Raw genomic sequence first — 20,356 nt, 5'->3', positions numbered from 1 at the left:
TAATAATAAAAAGCCATTTATATTTCTTATTAAATTGCTTTATTTTACTGTGATTACACCAGATATCACCACAAGTGCAATGGGTTGCCTACAACAACAAAAATGTTCAGAAAGAGAAAAGTATGATTCCAGTAAAAAAAAGGAAAATGTATCAATCATATACATTCTAATTTATGACATTGTCACTTATTTAGATGTATTGTTTAGTAGGGGTGCTTTTTTTTACAAGTGTCTTTTTTAAACAATGCATTCATGATTTCCATACTGCCACTGTAGCTAGGTCATATCCTCTTGTAAATGTTCCAACCCGCAGATATGTTGCTCACTCGTCACTGGACCATCTTAATGAATGGATATCTACAGTGCAGCTTTACAATGCGGGGGCCAGCTGGTCCTCAGCTCCTTGTTAATGTAGTAGTACAGCCAGGCCACAAAGGGGAAGATTGTGATGGCAACAGCAACAGACAGTCTGAGAGCCCCAATAGAACTAATAGAAAATAGTTACAGTACAGATATCAGTGATGTACTGAGTTTGAGTCTTTTTTTAAATAAGGTATTTCATGTTGGGATAAGGTCCAAATCTATGTTGAAAGTCCTTACCTTCCAGAGTGTTGACACAGGAGAAGCCAGACAAGTATCAACATGAGACCAGAGAATTCCCTGGGGATAGAGAGAAACAGTTGTGACCAAAAATAATTATTGCACACAATGCTCATCTAAACAGAAAAATATATTGACTGTGAGACTATACCTTCCCTCCTCTTGCTGGAAGATATTTGTGATGTGCTCTTTATACAGAGTCCATCCCATCATGGAAACAACAGCAGTCGAAATAAGCACATGAAGTTTAGCAATTCTCCTCCAAAGTAGTGTCTCTGAAAAACAGTCTCTCAAGCATTTAAACATTCAGGGTGCAGTGCATGCTCATGCATATATATTTCTAGCTTTAACTACACATGATATAGCTACAAGATACTAAACAGTCAATGGCCTTTTTCACTGGCCAAAAATGTTAAAATGGAAATGTTATTTAATAGGGAAAATAGGCAAAGGTCATTAATGGATCTCTATTCATCCATAATGCCCACATACCTGTTACATGTGGTTTAATGGCAATCAATAAACACAGATTTGCTGGAATAGCATAGGCAACCTGGAAACAGAAAATGTGTGTACGTGGATTACTGTAAATAAAATACATTTTAAAAAGCACTTTGATTATAGTAATTCATAAGAACATTAAACGACTAAAATAAGCGTGATCCTACCATCCATAACACTGCATCCGGATCGTTGATCTATGCCAATAAAAAAGACAAAGGATAAGACATGGGATTTACTCAGTTGGGCCAAATATTCAGAGACAGACATACACCATGTTCACTCATTAAATTACTCTGCTAAATCCATGAGTTCAACAGAAGCAGATATGCCTACAGCTAACGCCAAATACAGTAGGCTATAGATACAAAGTATCTCAAACAATGCAACCAAATAAGGGAATCACTTGCCTGCACATAACTTGCTAGAGCAAAGAACAATGACATGCATACATTGCAAACTCTCCAAATGATCAGAGAAAAGTTCGTTTTTGTGCACTTAACTTCACTAGGTTCGTTCATTGTCACTGTCTATAACTACAGAACCAGTTTCTAGTAATCAGCAATTCGACAGCAAATTTCCCTCCTGGACTTTGAACCATAAACTTTGCGTTGAATCCGTATCCGTTAATTTTTTAGAGTGAGGTTTGAGGTATGACGTTTCGACAACTTTACATTTATAGGCACGATTGCAAAGTCGCCAAGACGCGTTGTTTTCTATCTTTTTTATCCTGGAAAATGCTTTCTGAATATATATGACTAAGGAAAACGATTAAAAGGTACATATGTGTTACTGTTACATTAAATACTGATTTGGCTACTTTAAAATAAAAACAATTCTGGACAGTATTACACACTACTTCAATGTACGTAAACTGACATTTTACTGTTCACTGTATGGTAATTCATAGCCTAATGCTAGAAATCGCCCCTACCCACTGATACACGGTCAGATATGTGTCTTCCACCTACTGCTTTAAGTAAGTTAACGCTGGCGGTATGGTTAACTGAGCCTAGAGTTGTGTTCCTCGAACTCGGCCCACAAACACAGCAGCGTCGCGTTGGAAGCTGTGGGTGTTCACGTTCGCAAGTGACATTTGGTCAGCTGATAGAGTCTCGACCAGAGACGGAAGAGGAAGCGGACACCCCACTCGCTGATTTTGTCTGTTTTTTCTGGTTCAATTAAATTAAGTAGACCAGACCAAGCTGCTATTGCATTGGTGTCTATGGGAGACACACCCAGTTAAGTAAGCCGGAACTGACATTTTTTCAATGGTAAAAGGCCTGACTGAATAATCTTTATTTATCCACAATCTTTGGTCTCGACTATATGGAAAGGTGGTTACTGGACTGTCTAACACTGTCCCGATTTCTTACTGTTTGTTGGTAGTTACAGTCTTGTACAGTGGCGCTCTCTACATCCACTACGCACATTTTGAGTGGAAGAAGTCTAGCCAGTTTGATTATTCTCCAGTCTTGTTTTGTAAGGGTGAAGTTGCTCTCTGCATTGCAGCCTAGTGCTGCTGATGGAATTCAAATACACAATGGCGACACCCAGCCCCAGCAACTCAACAACATCTACCAGCTACAACAGCAATAACGCAGGATCTACAGGCTCACATCACCATCAATCCCAGTCGCAACACATAACAACAATGAGCAGTATGCAAGGTAAGGATTGTAAAATACCAGCTTGTTAATAACTAGATCTTTTTTGTGAGTGGTGTTAACGGAAGTAACCTAATGACTATGCTAACGAACTAGCTACCTATACTGGCAAGCTAGCTATCTACTTACTAACAGATAATTTGCCTCAGTTGTATCCACACACTTACTAGTTTGTTATTTAGTTAGTTTGGTGTCTACAGTTAACGTTAGCTAGCGACTGTCAAAATCAGTTGCCCTCACACCCAAAACATTGTCTTCTAATCAAATAACGGGTTCTGAAAATGGGTTTTGTTAGAAATAATTAACACCAAAAGCAACGTTCGATAACCACAGCTTACGTTAACTAGTGAATAGTTGGTAAGTTAACTCGCTAGCTAGGTAACGTTAGCTAACAAGCGGCATTGCTAGTTAGCCTAAATAACGTTAGCTAGCTAGAATATAAGAAGGCCTGTCATGATTTATCTGGATGTGGTCATGTGTTGCTTACTGTCTTTCAATGTCATGTAACTACAATATGTTGCCGTTCTAAAAATAACAAGATCATGTCGGGATGTGTTTTGGGGAAATTCATTGTATCTACTAACATGCTACTGTAGCAGTTACCATATAATTCCGGTCATTGCACTAACGCTAGTTAGCATTAGCTCTCGAAACTACGTCAACTACTGGATGCAGAGACAAATATTATCCATGGTTTGATCTGACTCTTGTGAAGTGGATAAAGGGCTTTATTACTAAAATCCCGAAGTATCCTAGTCCAGGCAGTTATTGGTAGCCAAGTGAAACTTGTGCATGAGAATCCCTTAGATGTCAAATAACGTTAACTTACATCCACCAGGAGAAATCAGTTAAATGTCCACCCAATGCATATTAGCTAGCTATGTTTTTACAAACTATATATTTCTTAACTTACAGAATCCAACACGTGCTGGAGATGTCAGAGTGAAACAGGTAGCTAACGTTACTGTCAAAATTACACATTTTATAAAGATATATATACATTTTTGTTGTTGACGCTTTAATAACAATAACTGTCGTAGCTCGTTAGTTTCTTTTGGATCTGGTTCTATACTTTTGCATGCCGTTCTCAATCTGATATTTAACAGGTAGTAAATGAAAGAAACATATGTTATGGTCCGCTTCTGTTAGTGTCAAAGTATTGAAACTACATTTCTGTGATGTTTTTCTTCCCTTTCCTTAATGCTACTAACTTCCCATAACCCTCCTGACTTGATGCTGATCGATGGTGAGCTGTCCCAAGAATAGTTTCTTCAATTGTCATTGTCTCTCCCTGCCAGGATCATTTTGTGGATGCATTTCATGTTCTATCTCACACCCCTCCATTTAAAAAAAAAAAATCATTTGAAGGTTGTTATTTTTTTATAAGTCTACCCCAATTATCTCCACTGAATCTGCCTGAGCTAATCCTCAATCATACCAAAGTTATCTTGGTTGTTTCCTGCTATATGTGTGTGCATGTAATTTAATCTCCCCCCTAGCAATACATTTTTTCTGTGTGGTGGAATGCTCAGCGTAAACGTTTATCAGTTATGTCACTGATGTGAGACCAAGTTATAAAAGTTCATTAGTTCACTCAGCAGAAAATAATTTGAGTATGTCACGAGGCCATAGCCACACTTGTTTACAGGGACATTTCAAAGTGCAGTGTTACATTTGACAGTAAAAAAATAACAGAACACGGTCTTCTAGATTTGAATAATAAATGTTTTTAACTCTTCAGTTATTGGTTGGTTTCTTTTGGAAAAGTACATACAATGGGGTCTGGAAAATGTACCATCAATAGCATAGAGAAGACACGTGCAAGAGGTAAGCCTACGTTTTTAGTAGGCCTTCCTTAGCACCAGTGCCTATTCAGCCAGTTGTCTCTGTGTTCTTATTGTATAATTTGGGGTGCTTAAGCAAAGGAGCTTGTACTGCTTCAAACTAAGTACATTTATGATGATTAACTCTAACATGCAACATTGATAACAAGGCTGCTGCCATTTCAGCTGGTAACATCTGATAAGTACCCTAATTATTTAGTTAAGTATTGCATGTAGGTTAGGCCCAGATAAAATATTTCCGGTCAGCATTTCTTCAATTGGGCTAGTTGGTCATGTTTTAGTGTGTGTAGTAGTTGTCCACACTTGGCATCAAACTGTGATTCATCAAACTTTCCAGGAATGAAGCCTCATTTAGCAAAATCAAGTTGATTTGAGATACTTCAAATAGTTGTCAGTCAAGGTGGTGCCGGGTGTTGGGAAACAGTGCTGCATCGTTGCCTGGTCTAAGCTGAAAAGAACAGTGTTTGTTCACCACGTTTCCTGATAGAACTTTTTTTTTTTTATCGGTCAAACAGTAGCCTAAATAAAGGTGAAATATGAAAAAGAAATGTTCTCTTCTCACCTCTAGGGTTTCAGATAAACCTGTCTGGAGCTCCCCCCAAGTAAGCCAAACCTCTTTTGCTACAGTACCAACAGTTCTCAACCTTTTGCTTCCGCCTGATGGTCTGGTATGGGGGAGTCTGTCCTCTTTTCTCAACTAATCCAAGTGAAGAGTTGTTGGGGTCAAGTAGGCTTGAGCCGGTTTTGATAGTTACGGCTAATAGTTGAGGCTAAACATTGATTATCCTAGAGTTAGAGTGCAGCTTATGTTGGTCTGAGATTTAAGACATTAGGTCATAATATTTTACTGATGCAAAGCAAGTGAATGAAAGACTTGTCCAACTGTGAGTCTTATTGATTTAACTTCTCTGTAGTTTAAAAAACAACAGTTTGTGTTAACTAATAGTAAGGTAAAAACATACAGGATGGTTATCACCAAATAATTTAGTTTCATAATGTTCATTTACCATTTCAATCCATATTCTGATCATCCATCATCGGCACAAGCCTAGGGCTAAGAGCTTCCATTAGCATTGGTGTATATAGATTCACACTTTGGCTTTCAACTGGTCTTTACCACTGTTTTGGTTCGGCCTGAACTGATAACCTACACAAAATAGCACGGTGTTGGAAATGTATTTTATCTTGACAGAAGTGTAGTCCTTCTGCTTGTATTTATTTATTAGGTGTGTTTTTACCTTTTTTAGTTTGAGTACTTTTAGTCAGCTTGCTACTAACAAGCAACACTAGCTAGTAATGCTTGGGGTTTTGTCACACAGTTTGCAGCTGTTTTGTTTTGAACACGTAAGTGATTTTTGGCATGAGCTGTACTTAAACACTTGCCTGTTGAGACATGGAGACACTAGTGTAATTTCCAATGGCGTGTGCCATCTTATTGGAATTTGAGTACATACATTCTTGTGGTGTTTTGGGTGGAGAGAACAGAAGGCATCCTTCATTTCAAGGTGAACTCAGAACAGTTTTACTTGGGAAGCTCCTTCTCCTCTGGCAATATTTTCCAGTCTGCAGTGTAGGCTATTTCTCTTATGTATGGTTATGAGCCAAAAGTCACATTTTCTATTATCAAAGATACAGTTCTGTCAGATCAATGCTTTTGTTCAGTTAGAATTTCATGACCCAATGTTGTCATGTTTCACAGTCTCTGGGTAGTAGCCTAAATGAAGAAAAAATAAAAAGAGAAGAAAGTAAAATTCAAGAAATTGTCAGTTTTTAATTTAAATTCTCACCTATTCCCTCATTATTGCTTAAATTACCAAGCAAAACCTACTAAAACATGGTAGGTGAGTGTTGGATTTTAGCTAAGCCTCCAGCCTGAATAGCCATGGTATGTGATCTAGTACTAGGCTATGGTTTAGAGCAGATGTCTACTGAGAAGTGTATGCCTCTGCATCAACTTCAGTTAACTGGTCAAAGTATATACCTACCATCTGCAATGAGTCACTGGTACAACCAGGACATGTCTTGTAAAAATACCTCCAGGGGGTTTCTGTTCCTGGCCACTGAGGCTGTAGCATACACACATTTGATTGAGAACCTGTTATTAGACCTACTTGTGATTCATTTTAATTTGGTCAAGACCTGTTTTGTTGACTATCCCATATAGCTCAGTATCAGCCAAAATCTCAAAAGCAACATCTATAGAAGAAATGTATGTTCTCACAGAGAAATATAAAGAGGGATGCCTTTGGTAAGAAGCAGGTCATTACTCTTACATCTATCGTCCCTAGATGTGGATTGCATGACTTCAGTAAATTTACTTGAATACTCTTGTTAAATTGACCTCTCCATTGCTTTACTGGTCTCTCATTCTGTGGTATGGTAACTGTTTGTTTTCATGTTGTCTTTGAGTGTGTAAGTGTTGTTTTCTGGTTCTTGGTTCTACACCTGCCAAAAATGTCTTGTGTGCAATCTGACAAACTCTGCCTCTTCCCTATCAGGTAAACGCAAAGCACTGAAGTTAAATTTTGCCAATCCCCCGATCAAACCAACGACCAGATTCACTCTGAATACAGCAGGACCCCCATTCCAGAACCCCCACATGTAAGTTGACCTCCGAACTTTGCATGGATGTGGTTTTCTGAAGATGTACATGGAGTAGAATTTGCAGTAGCTACAATGCAAACTCCTGCATAATGAATTGTTATATGACTCTCCACTCTAGTCTACAGTCTGCTGAGACTCTTCATCTCTAAAGCGACACATTGTCAATGTAACATTCAGTACTGTATAGATACCCAGGCAATCTGTCACAATAAAGACAGGCTAAGTGAGGTTGGAATGATTAGCAGTTGTTGTATTTCTATCTCCACCTGCTCATGGAAAACCGACAGTAACTGAATGTAGCATCAAGTACCTGTTTGGGCAACACCATTGTAGTGAATGTGAATAAGCCCTGCGTCTTGGCTGTGTAATTAGAAGATAACATGAACCTGCTAAGTGTACCCTGGACAAGCAAATGACTGATGCTGGATAATGCAAACTGAACAAACGGATGCCAACTAACAATCCTTTTTCAGGTGCAGTATTTTTATATATATCCCTGTTAGTGAGCACTTTATCCTTTGTCTAGATAATCCATCCACCTGACAGGTGTGGCAAATCAAAAAGCTGATTAAACGTTGTGATCGTTACACAGGTGAACCTTGTGCTGTGGACAATAAAAGGCCACTCAAAAATGTGCCGTTTTGCCACAACACAATGCCACAAATGTCTCAAGTTGAGGCAGCATGCAATTGGCATGCTTACTGCAGGAATGTTCACCAGAGCTGTTGCCAGAGAATTTCATGCTAACTTCTCTACCATAAGCCGCCTCCAACGGCATTTAAAAAAATATTTTTTTTAAATTGGCAGTACGTCCAAATGGCCTCACAACCGCAGACCACGTGTAATCACGCAAGCCCAGGACATCCACATTTGGCTTCTTCGCCTGCGGGATCGTCGGAGCCTATGCCATCCCAGGCCCACCCATGGCTGCACCCCTGCCCAGTTATAGGAAATCCATAGATTAGGGCCTAATTTATTTAAACTGATTGATTTCCTTTATATGAACTGTAACACAGCAACATCTTCGAAATTGTTTCATGTTGCATTAACATTTTTGTTCAGTATATGATTGAGGTGAAATTAACTCAACTAACAAAGATAGTTTCTTATCTGTCTCCCACCTATTTCTGTGGCCAGAGAGAGGCTGCGTACGCATAGTATCGAGTCGTCAGGGAAGTTGAAGACCGCCGGTGGCGATTGTGACTTCACGGCTGAGGACCTCAAGGACCTGGGGGAGATTGGGCGGGGTGCTTACGGCTCTGTCAACAAGATGGTGCACAAGCCCAGCAACCAGATAATGGCTGTCAAGGTGACTGCCCCTTGCTGACCTCTTATTGACTAAACTACAGGAAGTGTTCAGGGCAAGATTTATGTCTGCTCATCAGTCTTCGGCTATATTGCGAAATGAACACTCAGTAATCATCATAATCCCCAAAGTGTAACTGACTCTCATTGCAGGATATGGTAACATGTTGCTCATGGTAAGGGGAGGAAGGCTTGTAATAATGGCTGGAACAGAGCGAATGGAAACCATGTGTTTGATGTTGATACCTTTCCACTAATTCCACTCCAGCCATTTACCACGTGCCCGTCCTCACCAATTACGGTGCCACCAACCTCCTGTGACTTTCAACCATGGTCGCAATTGAAAGCAACAAGCATCTGATTACAATTTGTGTCTCCCACAGAGGATTAGGTCAACGGTTGATGAGAAGGAACAGAAGCAGCTGCTAATGGACCTGGATGTGGTCATGAGGAGTAGTGACTGTCTCTACATAGTTCAGTTTTACGGGGCTCTTTTCAGAGAGGTGACCATGCAAGTTTTTCACCTCTGTGTTTTGTTGATTGATTTCTCTATATAGGAAATGCATTGGATGTCAATCAATCGTTCTGTGTAGTTAGCAATAAGCAGTGTATTGTCTTCACGCAGTAATGTTATGTCTTATGATTCTTTCCTTTGTCAGGGCGACTGTTGGATATGTATGGAACTTATGTCTACCTCCTTTGACAAATTCTACAAATATGTATATTGTGCTTTAGATGATGTGATTCCAGAGGAAATATTAGGCAAAATAACATTAGCTGTAAGTTTTCATGCATTTTCTCCTTACATAATTTACACGGATTAAATTTACACAGATTAATTTGACAGGAAGGGTTCATATTTCTCTATATTAATTTAGTTGCTATGTGTTTTCATTACAGACTGTGAAAGCACTTAACCACTTAAAAGAATACTTGAAAATAATTCACAGAGGTAAGATGACTCCTAAATGGAGACCCTGTTCTTTATTTCCTCATTTGAGATGTGTATTACCGTTATTACCTCACAATGCTCCATTTACTGTACCACAACAGAAGTGGCACTTCCTTTACCCAGAACTCTTAGCCTAGCTTTGTCATCTCTTCTATATGTTTCTCCTCTCAGACATCAAGCCATCCAACATCCTCCTGGACAGGAATGGCAACATTAAGCTTTGTGATTTTGGCATCAGTGGGCAGCTGGTGGACTCCATTGCCAAAACCAGAGATGCAGGGTGCAGACCGTACATGGCAGTAAGTTTTATTTATATATATATATATATATATATATGAGGATTTCGGTGCATTGTTTCATTAATGGCTGAAAGACTAGACAAGTGGAAGATGTACAACTCAGACTCTTTCTAAGAATACATTTCACTTTCACACGATCCAGTACGTAATAAGAATTCAACTGTTTTGGTACTTAGTGACTTGGTGGTGATCGTCAGTTGTAAGGAGACTGTAGTGTTGTTGTTATTGGGGGGAGTCAGGTAGTTAAGATTGTTGGGCCAGTAACCGAAAGGTCGCTGGTTCGAATCTATGAGCCGACAAGGTGGAAAAATCTGCCCTTGAGCAAGGCAGTTAACCCCTAACAACAACTGCTCCCCGGGCGCTGATGAAGTGGATGCCAATTTAAGGCAGCCCCCTACACTTCTCTGATTCCCCTTTCCTTATTGTTGATGGCAGCGTTGGTAATTATATTATGGTCGCTACTGATATCTGTTCTTGTTGTCTTGTTCCTATTTTGGATTAGCTGCAGAGGAATCTCATGCCGTCTGTGTGCATGCGACATGGTTGAAGTCGTCCAAACTGCTGGCAGTGCAGTTGAATGAGCTCATCGTGTCGTCATCACAGGGTTAATTTTCTGGCGGTGGTATTGCTGATGGGAGAAGGGAGCCGCGGCCCCTCCAGTTTCCATTCTAAATTTGGCATCTCCCTATCAGGATGTAGGGCACACATCTGCCATATCTCTGCCACGCGTCTACCAGAAGGCCAAGGAAGAGCTGGGTTGCTTCATTCATGTCTGTCAGAATAAAGCTGTTTGGGTTGGTGCTCCCACAGCTGTGAGCTCACAGTGCAGGAATCCAACCCGCATGACTCCAGTTCCCTTTTTCAAATATAAAAATTGCTGACCTGCCAGGTGCTTCTTGGCCACCCCATTGCTAATTGCTTTAGCACTATTTGTCTCTGTTTGGTCTAGATATTAGAGAGGGATTGATTTCACTTCAATGGAATATTATGTACTACACTACAATTAAGTAGGTTAGATTTGGTTCATGGTATTTGGTTCAGGTGACAGTCTAGCTCTGTTCTTCTCTGGTTGTTATGATTTAGATCATTTAGCTGGCAAGTGGCCACATGTCTGACATGTTTATGTTGGAATATGCTCACTAATTCTTTTGCACACTAGTGTCAGGTTAAGGCTACTACCACACTTGGCTACTACCATTGTGTACCAAAGTGTTCTTAAATCAACAGTTATTTCATTTTAATTAGGAAATACTTTGTATTTGAAAGCAATTAAACATCTAAATTAAATGTGCACCGATGTTGTTCTGAGTTGATAATATACACTGAGTACAAAACATTAGGAACACCTTCCTAATATTGAGTTGCATCCCCTTTTTCCCTCATAACAGCCTCAATTCGTCAGGGCATGGACTCTACAAGGTGCCGAAAGTGTTCCACGGGTATGGTGGGCTGGCCCATGTTGTCTCCAATGCTTCTCACAGTTGTCAAGCTGGATGACCTTTGGGTGGTGGACCATTCTTGATACGCACAGGAAACTGTTGAGCGTGAAAAACCCAGCAGTGTTGCAGTTCTTGACAAACCGGTGTGCTTGGCAACTACTACCATACCCTGTTCAAAGGCACTTAAATATTTTGTCTTGCCCATTCACCCTCTGAATGACACACATACACAATCCATGTCTCAATTGTCTCAAGGCTAAAACATCCTTTAACCTGTCTCCTCCCCTTCATCTACACTGATTGAAGTGGATTTAACAAGTGACATCAATAAGGGGTCATAGCTTTCACCTGTTCAGTCTGTCATGGAAATATCAGGTGTTCTTAATGTTTTATACATGGTGTAGTTGTGTTTTGAGTTCATAACATGTCTGAGCTGTGAGCTGTGTCCTAGGTGAGAGCTGGGCAGCCAGATCTTTTTCAGCCTTGGCAGAGGTGAGCTGGTGCTGTAGCCACTATGCCATAAAACATCGGTCAGGGAATTCTGTCCCACTGCTATGAATGGGTGACATCATCTATTTCTGGTGCATGAATGAATGAGCCAGAGGAGAGGTGCTCCCTCCACTCAGCAGCATGGCTGGTAGAAGTCTGCTTCTGATGACCTTGGCACTGTTTGGAACCACTGCATTTTTCTTTATATGCGTGGAGGTGAGGTCATACGTGAAGTAACTGGCTGAGGTGATTATTATGAAAGGCATGTAGAACCAGGAAATGAGGACATGGACAGGGTTTTCCGTTGGGCTGTCCCAGACTAAAAATGTATCTTGGTCGACAAAGAGTAGTCTTTTCTTTCAACCATTCTGTTGGTTGAAATTCTTACATTTTATATTTTTTTTATATACACACCCTATGTGTTTTAAAACGAACTTTGTGTATTGAGCTTGTCTGGTACTTTAAGCACAGTTTGATTGAAATAATGAACACACATATGTCTCAAGGGAGCCAGTGATCTACCCCCGCTGGCTGCGTTATGCTCCTGAAGTTGCCGGTAAATAGGCTACACCAGGGGGTCGACAACCTTTTCTATTTGGAGTGCCATTTTATTTGACAATTTATACCGATCTGCGTGCCAGTTATGATTTTCATATGCTCATTTTCGTGGAACAGTTTCATTTAATTTATAATGGTTTTTGTATCTCCAATCTCTGTCATGTGGTTAATGTAAATTCTATCTAAATGAAGAAAAAAAATACTACAAATATAAAATAACTTCTATTGCCAAAGATGTAAGAATAGCCTACATAAAACCAACAAATAAAAACATTGCAACCTGCAGGTAAACAATATCCTGACTAAAAATAAATATCTTATAAATCACATCAGTTACGCGTGGCCTGTCTGCAACAAACTTCAAACGTTTTCAACAGTCCGACCCAAAGCTAGCCAATTTGCAACATTGTATCAAATATTCTGGGCCCTCAGAGTTTCCCAGGACAGGGACATGCACAATTAGCCTACAGCTGTGTAAGGGAAAATATGTAATCCGGTTTCCACTGGAACAGAGCATTACATTGTTTCCTTTCATGTCAAGTGGTTATCGGAAGGGAGAGCGCTGGATTTATGTTCTAATACGTTGAGTACCTATTGTCATTTTCAATGGATTCTAAAAACAGACTTTGTTTACTTGCAGTTTGAGGTCAAGAAAATATTACTTTGAGAAGCTCTACAGCTCATTAGTCATGGTGGGATAAGACAATCAGAAATACTATCAGACATCTCAAATGGGCACATTTATAGGCCTACATTTGCCCACAGTTCAGGTAACCTAGGCCTACTTCTATATGCGTAATCGGGTGTGCTCCAAAGAAAAAAACTGAATTAATTGACAACTCTTAAATGACAGGAAATAAACCAAAACTTGTTTCTCACACGTGTAGCATAGGTGGCGAGCTCTGCAAATGTTTCCACTTTGACAATGGGAAGGGTAAATGACTAATAATATATTGAATGCATTAACAGAAATGATAGTAACCAAACAAACATGTCGATTATACATTATGGGAATTAATGGTAAATGTAGGTTACTACTGGTGAGCCTATGTAATGGGAAATTGATGTACACTAATAATTAGGGCAAACGGTAAACAATGAAGTTATGAAACAATGAATGCGCAAGAGCGCATTCTCGAGAGACGTGTCTTGTGCATTTTAGTAAAGATTATAGATATACTGATAAGGTACAAAAAAAAAAATATTTTCCACTGAGTTGGGCCTCTCTTCCCCTCTGATCTTAGCCACACTCCCCTTTTTCTAGGAACGTGGCATCCCAGAGTCCTCCATAGTGGATTAGTCCACTCAGTAGTGCAAATCAGACAGGTGTGCCATAAAATAAATGTTTACGACTGCTCGACTAAACATCTCAGTTGACCAACAGCCCATCGACTAAACAATCGACCAGTTGACTAAATGGGGTCAGCCCTTGGGTGTATGTTGTATTCTGTTGAATAGACAGAATTGAGTGCCATATGTATTTGGACAGTGAATCTATTCAAGACAAAGGAGATGATTGTGGACTACAGGAAAAAGAGGACTGAGCACACCCCCATTCTCATTGACGGGGCTGCAGTGGAGTAGGTTGAGAGCTTCAAGTTCGTTGGTGTCCACATCACCAACAAACTAACATGGTCCGAGCACACCAAGACAGTCGTGAAGAGGGCACGACCAAGCCTATTCCCCCACAGGAGACTGAAAAGATTTGTCATGGGACCTCAGGTCCTCAAAGTTATACAGCTGCACCATTGAGTGCATCCTGACTGGTTGCATCACTGCCTGGTATGGCAACTGCTCAGTCTCTGACCGCAAGGCTGAGCATCACTGGGGCCAAGCTCCCATCACTGAGCATCACTGGGGCCAAGCTCCCATCACTGAGCATCACTGGGGCCAAGCTTCCTGCCATCCAGGACCTCTATACCAGGCAGTGTCAGAGGAAGGCCCTAAAAATTGTTAGACTCCAGCCACTCTAGTCAGACTGTTCTCTCTGCTACCGCACAGCAAGCGGTACCGGAGCACCAAGTCTAGGTCCAAGAGGCTTCTAAACAGCTTCTACCCCCAAGCCATAAGACTAAGAACACCTAATCAAATGGCTACCCAGACTATTTGCATTGCCCCTCCCCCCTTTTACACCGCTGCTACTCTCTGTTATCATCTATGCAAAGTCACTGTAATAACTCTACCCAAATGTACATATTACCTCAACTAACTGGTGCCCCACTGTATATAGTCTCACTTGTTATTTTACTGCTGCTCTTTAATTACTTGCTACTTTTATCTCTTATCGGTATATATTTTTTTCTTCAGCTGCATTGTTGGTTAGGGGCTCGTAAGTAAGCATTTCACTAAGGTCTAGCGTAGTCTGTTGTAGTCGGCTCATGTGACTAATAAAATATGATTTGATAGTGATATTTAGGTTTGATACCGGCGCTCCGAGGCATGCTTCAAAAACTGCTTAGCGATCACTTTGTAGCAGTGTGCCAATGCATGTATCTTTTATCAGAAGTATGTCATCAGTTACATCCGACTCTTTGTTTGATCATGTGTTTTTTCAAACCGTGTGCTGCCAAATGCAAAATGTGTGGTTCCGGGTGCTTTCTTCAAATCCAAGCTGCTTTCAAACACCGCATTCTACTGGACACTACTTATAAATATAGTTAGGATTTTTGCACATGTAGTTTCACCTGACAAGTAGTTTAGCAAATAGAGTAGGGAACAATGGAACATACAGTTACTGTATTTATTATGGATCCCCATTAGCTGCTGCAAAAGCAGCAGTAATTCTTCCTGGGGTCCAGCAAAATTAAGGCAGTTTATACAATTTAAAAAAACATTACAATACATTCACAGATTTCACAACAAACTGTGAACCCTCAGGTCCCTGCTCCACCACTACCACATCTAAAGTATGTTATCGTGTGTATGCGTGTCTGTGCCAATGTTTGTGTTGCTTCACAGCTGTTCCATAAGGTGTTTTATTTTCAAATCTAATTTTACTGCTTGCATCAGTTACTTGATGTGGAATAGAGTTCCATGTAGTCATGGCTCTATGTAGTACTGTATGCCTTCCATAGTCTGTTCTGGACTTGGGGACTGTGAAGAGACCTCTTGTGGCATGTCTTGTGGGGTATGCATGGGTGTCTGAGCTGTGTGCCAGTAGTTTAGACAGACAGCTCGGTGCATTCAACATACCTCTCATAAATAAAAGTAGTGATGGAGTCCATCTCTCCTCCACTTTCTGCCAGGAGAGATTGACATGGGTATTATTAATATTAGCTCATTGTGTACATCCATGGGTCAGCCGTGCTGCCCTGTTCTGAGCCAATTGCAAAAGTCCATTTTTTTTTGTGGCAGCTGACCACACGACTGAACAGTAGTCAAGGTGCGACAAAATTAGGGCCTGTAGGACCTGCCTTGTTGATAGTGTTGTTAAATAGGCAGAGCATCGCTTTATTATAGACAGACTTCTCCCCATCTTAGCTACTGTTGCATCAATATGTTTTGACCATGACCGTTTACAATCTAGGGTTACTCCAAGCAGTTTAGTCATTATTTTTTACAAGATTTAGTTGAGGTTTAGTGAGTGTTTTGTTCCAAATACAATGCTTTTAGTTTTAGAAATATTTAGGGCAAACGTATTCCTTGCCACACACTCTGAAACTAACTGAAGCTCTTTGTTAATAAGTGTTGCAGTCATTTCAGTCGCTGTAGTAGCTGACGTGTTTAGTCTTCCGCATACATACACTCTGGCTTTACTCAAAGTCCGTTGCATGTCATTAGTAAACAATGTAAAAAGCAAGGGGCCTAAACGGCTACCTGGGGAATTCCTGATTCTAACTGGATTATATTTGAGAGGCTTCCATTAAAGAACACCCTCTGTTTTCTGTTAGACCAGGAACTCTATCCACATTATAGCAGGGGGTGTAAAGCCGAAACACTTACGTTTTTCCAGCAGCAGACTATGATCGATAATGTCAAAAGCTGCACTGAAGTCTAACAAGACAGCCCTCACAATCATTTTATCATCAATTTCTCTCAGCCAGTCATGTCATTTGTGTAAGTGCTGTGATTGTTGAGTGTCCTTCCCTATAAGCATGCTGAAATTCTGTTGTCAATTCCTGTCTTTTCATAATTTGGTCCAATATACTTGGATGTGGAGTTTCAGCATTTGTTGCTGGCATGTCATCCCTAAGTTAGCTTATGGAAATGGAAAAAGTCATTAAAGTAGTTTGCAATATCAGTGGGCTTTGTGATGAATGAGCTCCATTCAATAAATGGAGCAGAGTTGGCTTTTTCCCCCAAAAAATGTAATTTAAGGTGCCCCAAAGCTTTTTGATATCATTCTTTATATAATTTATATTTATTTCATAATGTAGTTTATTTTTTAAATCTAGTTTAGTCACATGATTTCTTAATTTGCAGTATGTTTGCCAGTCAGTTGGGCTGCCAGACTTAATTGCCATACCTTTTGCCTCATCCCTCTCAACCATACCATTTTTCAAATCCTCATCAATCCAAGGGGATTTAACAGTTTAGTCAATTTCTTAATGGGTGTGTGTTTATTAGTAACTGGAATAAGTAGTTTCATAAATGTGTCAAGTGCAGCATCTGGTTGCTCCTCATTACACGCCACAGACCAGCAAATATTATTTACATCAACATATGAATCACTACAAAACTTCTTGTATGACCTCTTATACATTGTATTAGGCCCAGCCTTTGGGACTTTGGTTTTCCTAGATATGACTATAATATTGTGATCACTACATCCTATGGATTTGGATACTGCTTTAAAGCAAATATCTGCAGCATTAGTGACGTGAGGGTATCAGGTCAAATACCATTGAAGAGACACTATTTCTAAAATTATTTTGTGAAACCACACTTTCTACACTTCAAATTTGTTTTATTTAGTATAGTAAACATTTCTGTCTCAAGCATCCTAAATAATGCCATAGATTCCGTTTTTGAGAAATGGTTAACTTGAAGGGCAAAAAAAAGAAGCCTGAAGTCTGATGTGAACCTGGTAATTCCAACTGATCATAAGCTACTAAATCCAACCATTTACCGTTGCGCCACTGAATCTTTATGAAAACAGTGGAGAAAACAACAATATTCTCTGATAATCACACGCAGATGCCACTAATGTGCATTGTGAACAGATAATGACGCTCTGTTTAATGCAGATGCCACTAATGTGCATTGTGAACAGATAATGACGCTCTGTTTAATGCAGATGCCACTAATGTGCATTGTGAACAGATAATGACGCTCTGTTTAATGCAGATGCCACTAATGTGCATTGTGAACAGATAATGACGCTCTGTTTAATGCAGATGCCGCTAATGTGCATTGTGAACAGATAATGACGCTCTGTTTAATGCAGATGCCGCTAATGTGCATTGTGAACAGATAATGACGCTCTGTTTAATGCAGATGCCGCTAATGTGCATTGTGAACAGATAATGACGCTCTGTTTAATGAACCATTTTTCGGTGAAAGCACCGATGCCTTTCCCCTCACTACTATTCACCATTCTCTTACAATTGAACAAGACCTGGCCTAAAAGTTCAAACGCACCCAAAACAAACTGCAAATGCATCCAAAAAGCAAAAGAGTTTATAGAGTTACAAGCTTGATACAGTTGTGTGAGAAATGATATGGAACCAAAAATGAACCTTCAGATAACAGTGAATTTGTCCAAATACTTGTGATTTCTTAAAATGGGGGAACTAGATACATAAAGTGCTTTTTTTTTTTCTTCAAAAGGACAAAACAGACACCCTCAAATATATGGTGTTATTTTATACCATTACTTCAGTCATTTGATTGATTATCCAAAATACTTGAGTATAGAGCCAAAATAAGATGAGCTTCACTGTCCAAATGCATATGGTGAGGACTGTATACACACTTGTCTCACAAGTCTGTTTTGATTTTTTTTTTCTCAAGTTGTCTAATTTTTAAAATTTTATTTTAATGTTTGTTCTTCATTTCAGTTTCTCTTTAAAGGCCCATCTAAGATATCACTATGATGAATTGTAACATGTTTTCCTTGTCTCTTCCACAGCCTGAGAGAATAGACCCAAGTGCCTCCAGACAAGGCTATGACGTCCGGTCAGACGTCTGGAGTTTGGGGATAACACTGGTGGGTCCTCAACCCTCTTGTCCACGTTCTCTTTAACATTCAACGAGCTATTTGAAGATACACTGAATGTTAAATCCACAAGACAAGATAGTATATTCTTTGTTTTTGTAATATTGTAACTGTTGACTCACCGTGTTTTTTTTTTGTTTTTTTTTACAGTACGAGCTGGCGACTGGGCGGTTTCCCTACCCAAAGTGGAACAGTGTGTTTGACCAGTTGACACAGGTGGTGAAGGGAGAACCTCCACAGCTTACCAACTCAGAAGACAGGCAGTTCTCCCCCAAATTCATCAACTTTGTCAATCTGTGGTAAAGGACAAAGATGCACTGCTTCAATGTTATTCTCACGATGATATAGTATAAGTTGAAGTATATTGAATTGCAGAGCAATATTGTCAAAGTAAACTACTACATACTTTCACCGTATTCACCCACAAATAATAAAAGATGTGAAATTCATAAGGTAATCTTCTGAATGAGACATCATCTGGATTTGATTTCCCCCTGGTGGACAAAACATGTAATGTCTGTTTTTAAGTCTGAGACCCATGATGTGGTTTATTGCAGAGCAGAATTTTAATTATTTATTCCCTTTGCCCCTTTAGCCTAACAAAGGATGAGTCAAAAAGGCCAAAGTACAAAGAGCTTCTGGTAAGTATATACGTCCCGTGTGGCTCAGTTGGTAGAGCATGGCACTTACAGTTCAAGGTTTGATTCCCACAGTACGAGGGGGTGTATGATAATGTATGCATACGGGCGTCTGCTAAATTAATAAATATGAATGAATGTAATTGTATTACATGCAGAGCTACTTATTGCCCGTACATGTTTCTGGTTCTCTTCAATACAGAAACATGCTTTCATTCTGATGTATGAGGAGCGCTCAGTGGATGTTGCCAGTTACGTCTGCAGAATCCTGGATCAGATGCCTACTTCTCCCAGCTCCCCCATGTACGTCGACTGACTGTAGAACAAGTAATGACAGAAGCCTGGAACAACAATGACCTAAAGAGTTGCTTCATCCCATACTGCAGTGTTAAACTAAGACAGGAACTGTACAAACTAAAACACCACGTGTACTAAGACTGGTGATCAGTCACATCTGTATGCTATCAACATTCTCACACTTTTCTCTATCCTACACACACTTACATGTAAGTACAACTAGTAACTGAATGAATATACCATTGTCTTGGTTCACCTCAATGTGAGACCTCATCTCTAATGTGGATACAGTACAGTGATTTAAAATCTGGACATGTATTTATAGTGTTTAATCACTTGTGGAATATATGATTTGGAGATACTGGAATCATGCTCTTTGACTCTTCCCACCTCTTCCATGTATGTGACTTTAAGAATTGTGGTTGGTATCTTAAATGAAACCTTGCTTCTTATGGTGTAAAGCAATTGAAAACATAACGGCATTGATGGACAGGATCATGTGGCCTCCATCCAATGTTGTGAGGGTGCTGCCGTCACTGTGCAATGGACTTTGTGCTGATATATAAATAAAAGAGAAATAATTGTGCTTTGAGAGACATTTAGTTACTCTGCATCTATTTGAGCTCAGGTTAATCCATTGATATAAGAAGGCAAGCAACCACACAAACACACTCACTGGCTCTCTCAGCCATGGCATATGCAACACTCTCTTTAAAAGCTAAGCTGTATGTATGTATGGTGCTGTTGATCTGTAATTATTCATAATGCCATCTTGTATCCCTGTATATAGCCACACATTTATCTGTAATGAAATTGCCTACTGTTCTGGATGTTGCAACCATTCTAATGGACCTGACCGGCCCCTAATTATTTCAGCCGATTGTTTCTTAAATGCATGGTACCTGAACTGTTTTCAGACTGATTGATTGACTCCTACAATATTCACAATGTACACAGAATCTAGAGGTTTAGTTGCACTGTGTAGTTCACATCTTTTTAGATTACC

The 20,356-nt window shown here is 39.8% G+C and overlaps 2 protein-coding genes across 8 annotated transcripts; one reads left to right on the top strand and one right to left on the bottom strand.

The window, feature by feature from the left end:
• Positions 1-22: 22 nt before the first annotated feature.
• Positions 23-2,029, bottom strand: LOC124015043 (transmembrane protein 220-like). Its single transcript, XM_046329916.1, has 6 exons — positions 1,512-2,029; positions 1,269-1,298; positions 1,093-1,153; positions 752-875; positions 601-660; positions 23-487 (listed from the first exon to the last, which is right to left on the bottom strand). Exons 1-6 carry the CDS (start codon positions 1,620-1,622, stop codon positions 358-360), a joined length of 516 nt encoding a protein of 171 aa, XP_046185872.1. The 5' UTR covers positions 1,623-2,029; the 3' UTR covers positions 23-357.
• Positions 1,743-19,942, top strand: LOC124015041 (dual specificity mitogen-activated protein kinase kinase 4-like). 7 transcript variants are annotated; one of them, XM_046329914.1, is made up of 14 exons: positions 2,218-2,438; positions 2,614-2,771; positions 3,684-3,719; positions 5,181-5,213; positions 7,111-7,213; positions 8,354-8,525; positions 8,905-9,024; positions 9,181-9,300; positions 9,422-9,473; positions 9,645-9,772; positions 18,329-18,406; positions 18,566-18,714; positions 19,011-19,056; positions 19,256-19,942. In XM_046329914.1, the coding sequence occupies exons 1-14, from the start codon at positions 2,431-2,433 to the stop codon at positions 19,367-19,369; spliced, it is 1,317 nt and encodes a 438-aa protein (XP_046185870.1). In that variant the 5' UTR covers positions 2,218-2,430; the 3' UTR covers positions 19,370-19,942. The 7 variants fall into 7 exon arrangements, with proteins under 7 accessions (XP_046185866.1, XP_046185868.1, XP_046185870.1 ...); XM_046329910.1 differs by lacking the exons at positions 2,218-2,438; positions 5,181-5,213 and adding an exon at positions 1,743-1,879; XM_046329912.1 differs by lacking the exon at positions 5,181-5,213 and having other exon boundaries at positions 2,213-2,347.
• The last annotated feature ends 414 nt before the right edge of the window (positions 19,943-20,356 follow it).

This window comes from Oncorhynchus gorbuscha, linkage group LG26 (assembly GCF_021184085.1).
Source record: "Oncorhynchus gorbuscha isolate QuinsamMale2020 ecotype Even-year linkage group LG26, OgorEven_v1.0, whole genome shotgun sequence".
Taxonomy (NCBI): Eukaryota; Metazoa; Chordata; class Actinopteri; order Salmoniformes; family Salmonidae; genus Oncorhynchus; species Oncorhynchus gorbuscha.
This window is presented reverse-complemented; position numbering and strand designations above follow the sequence as displayed.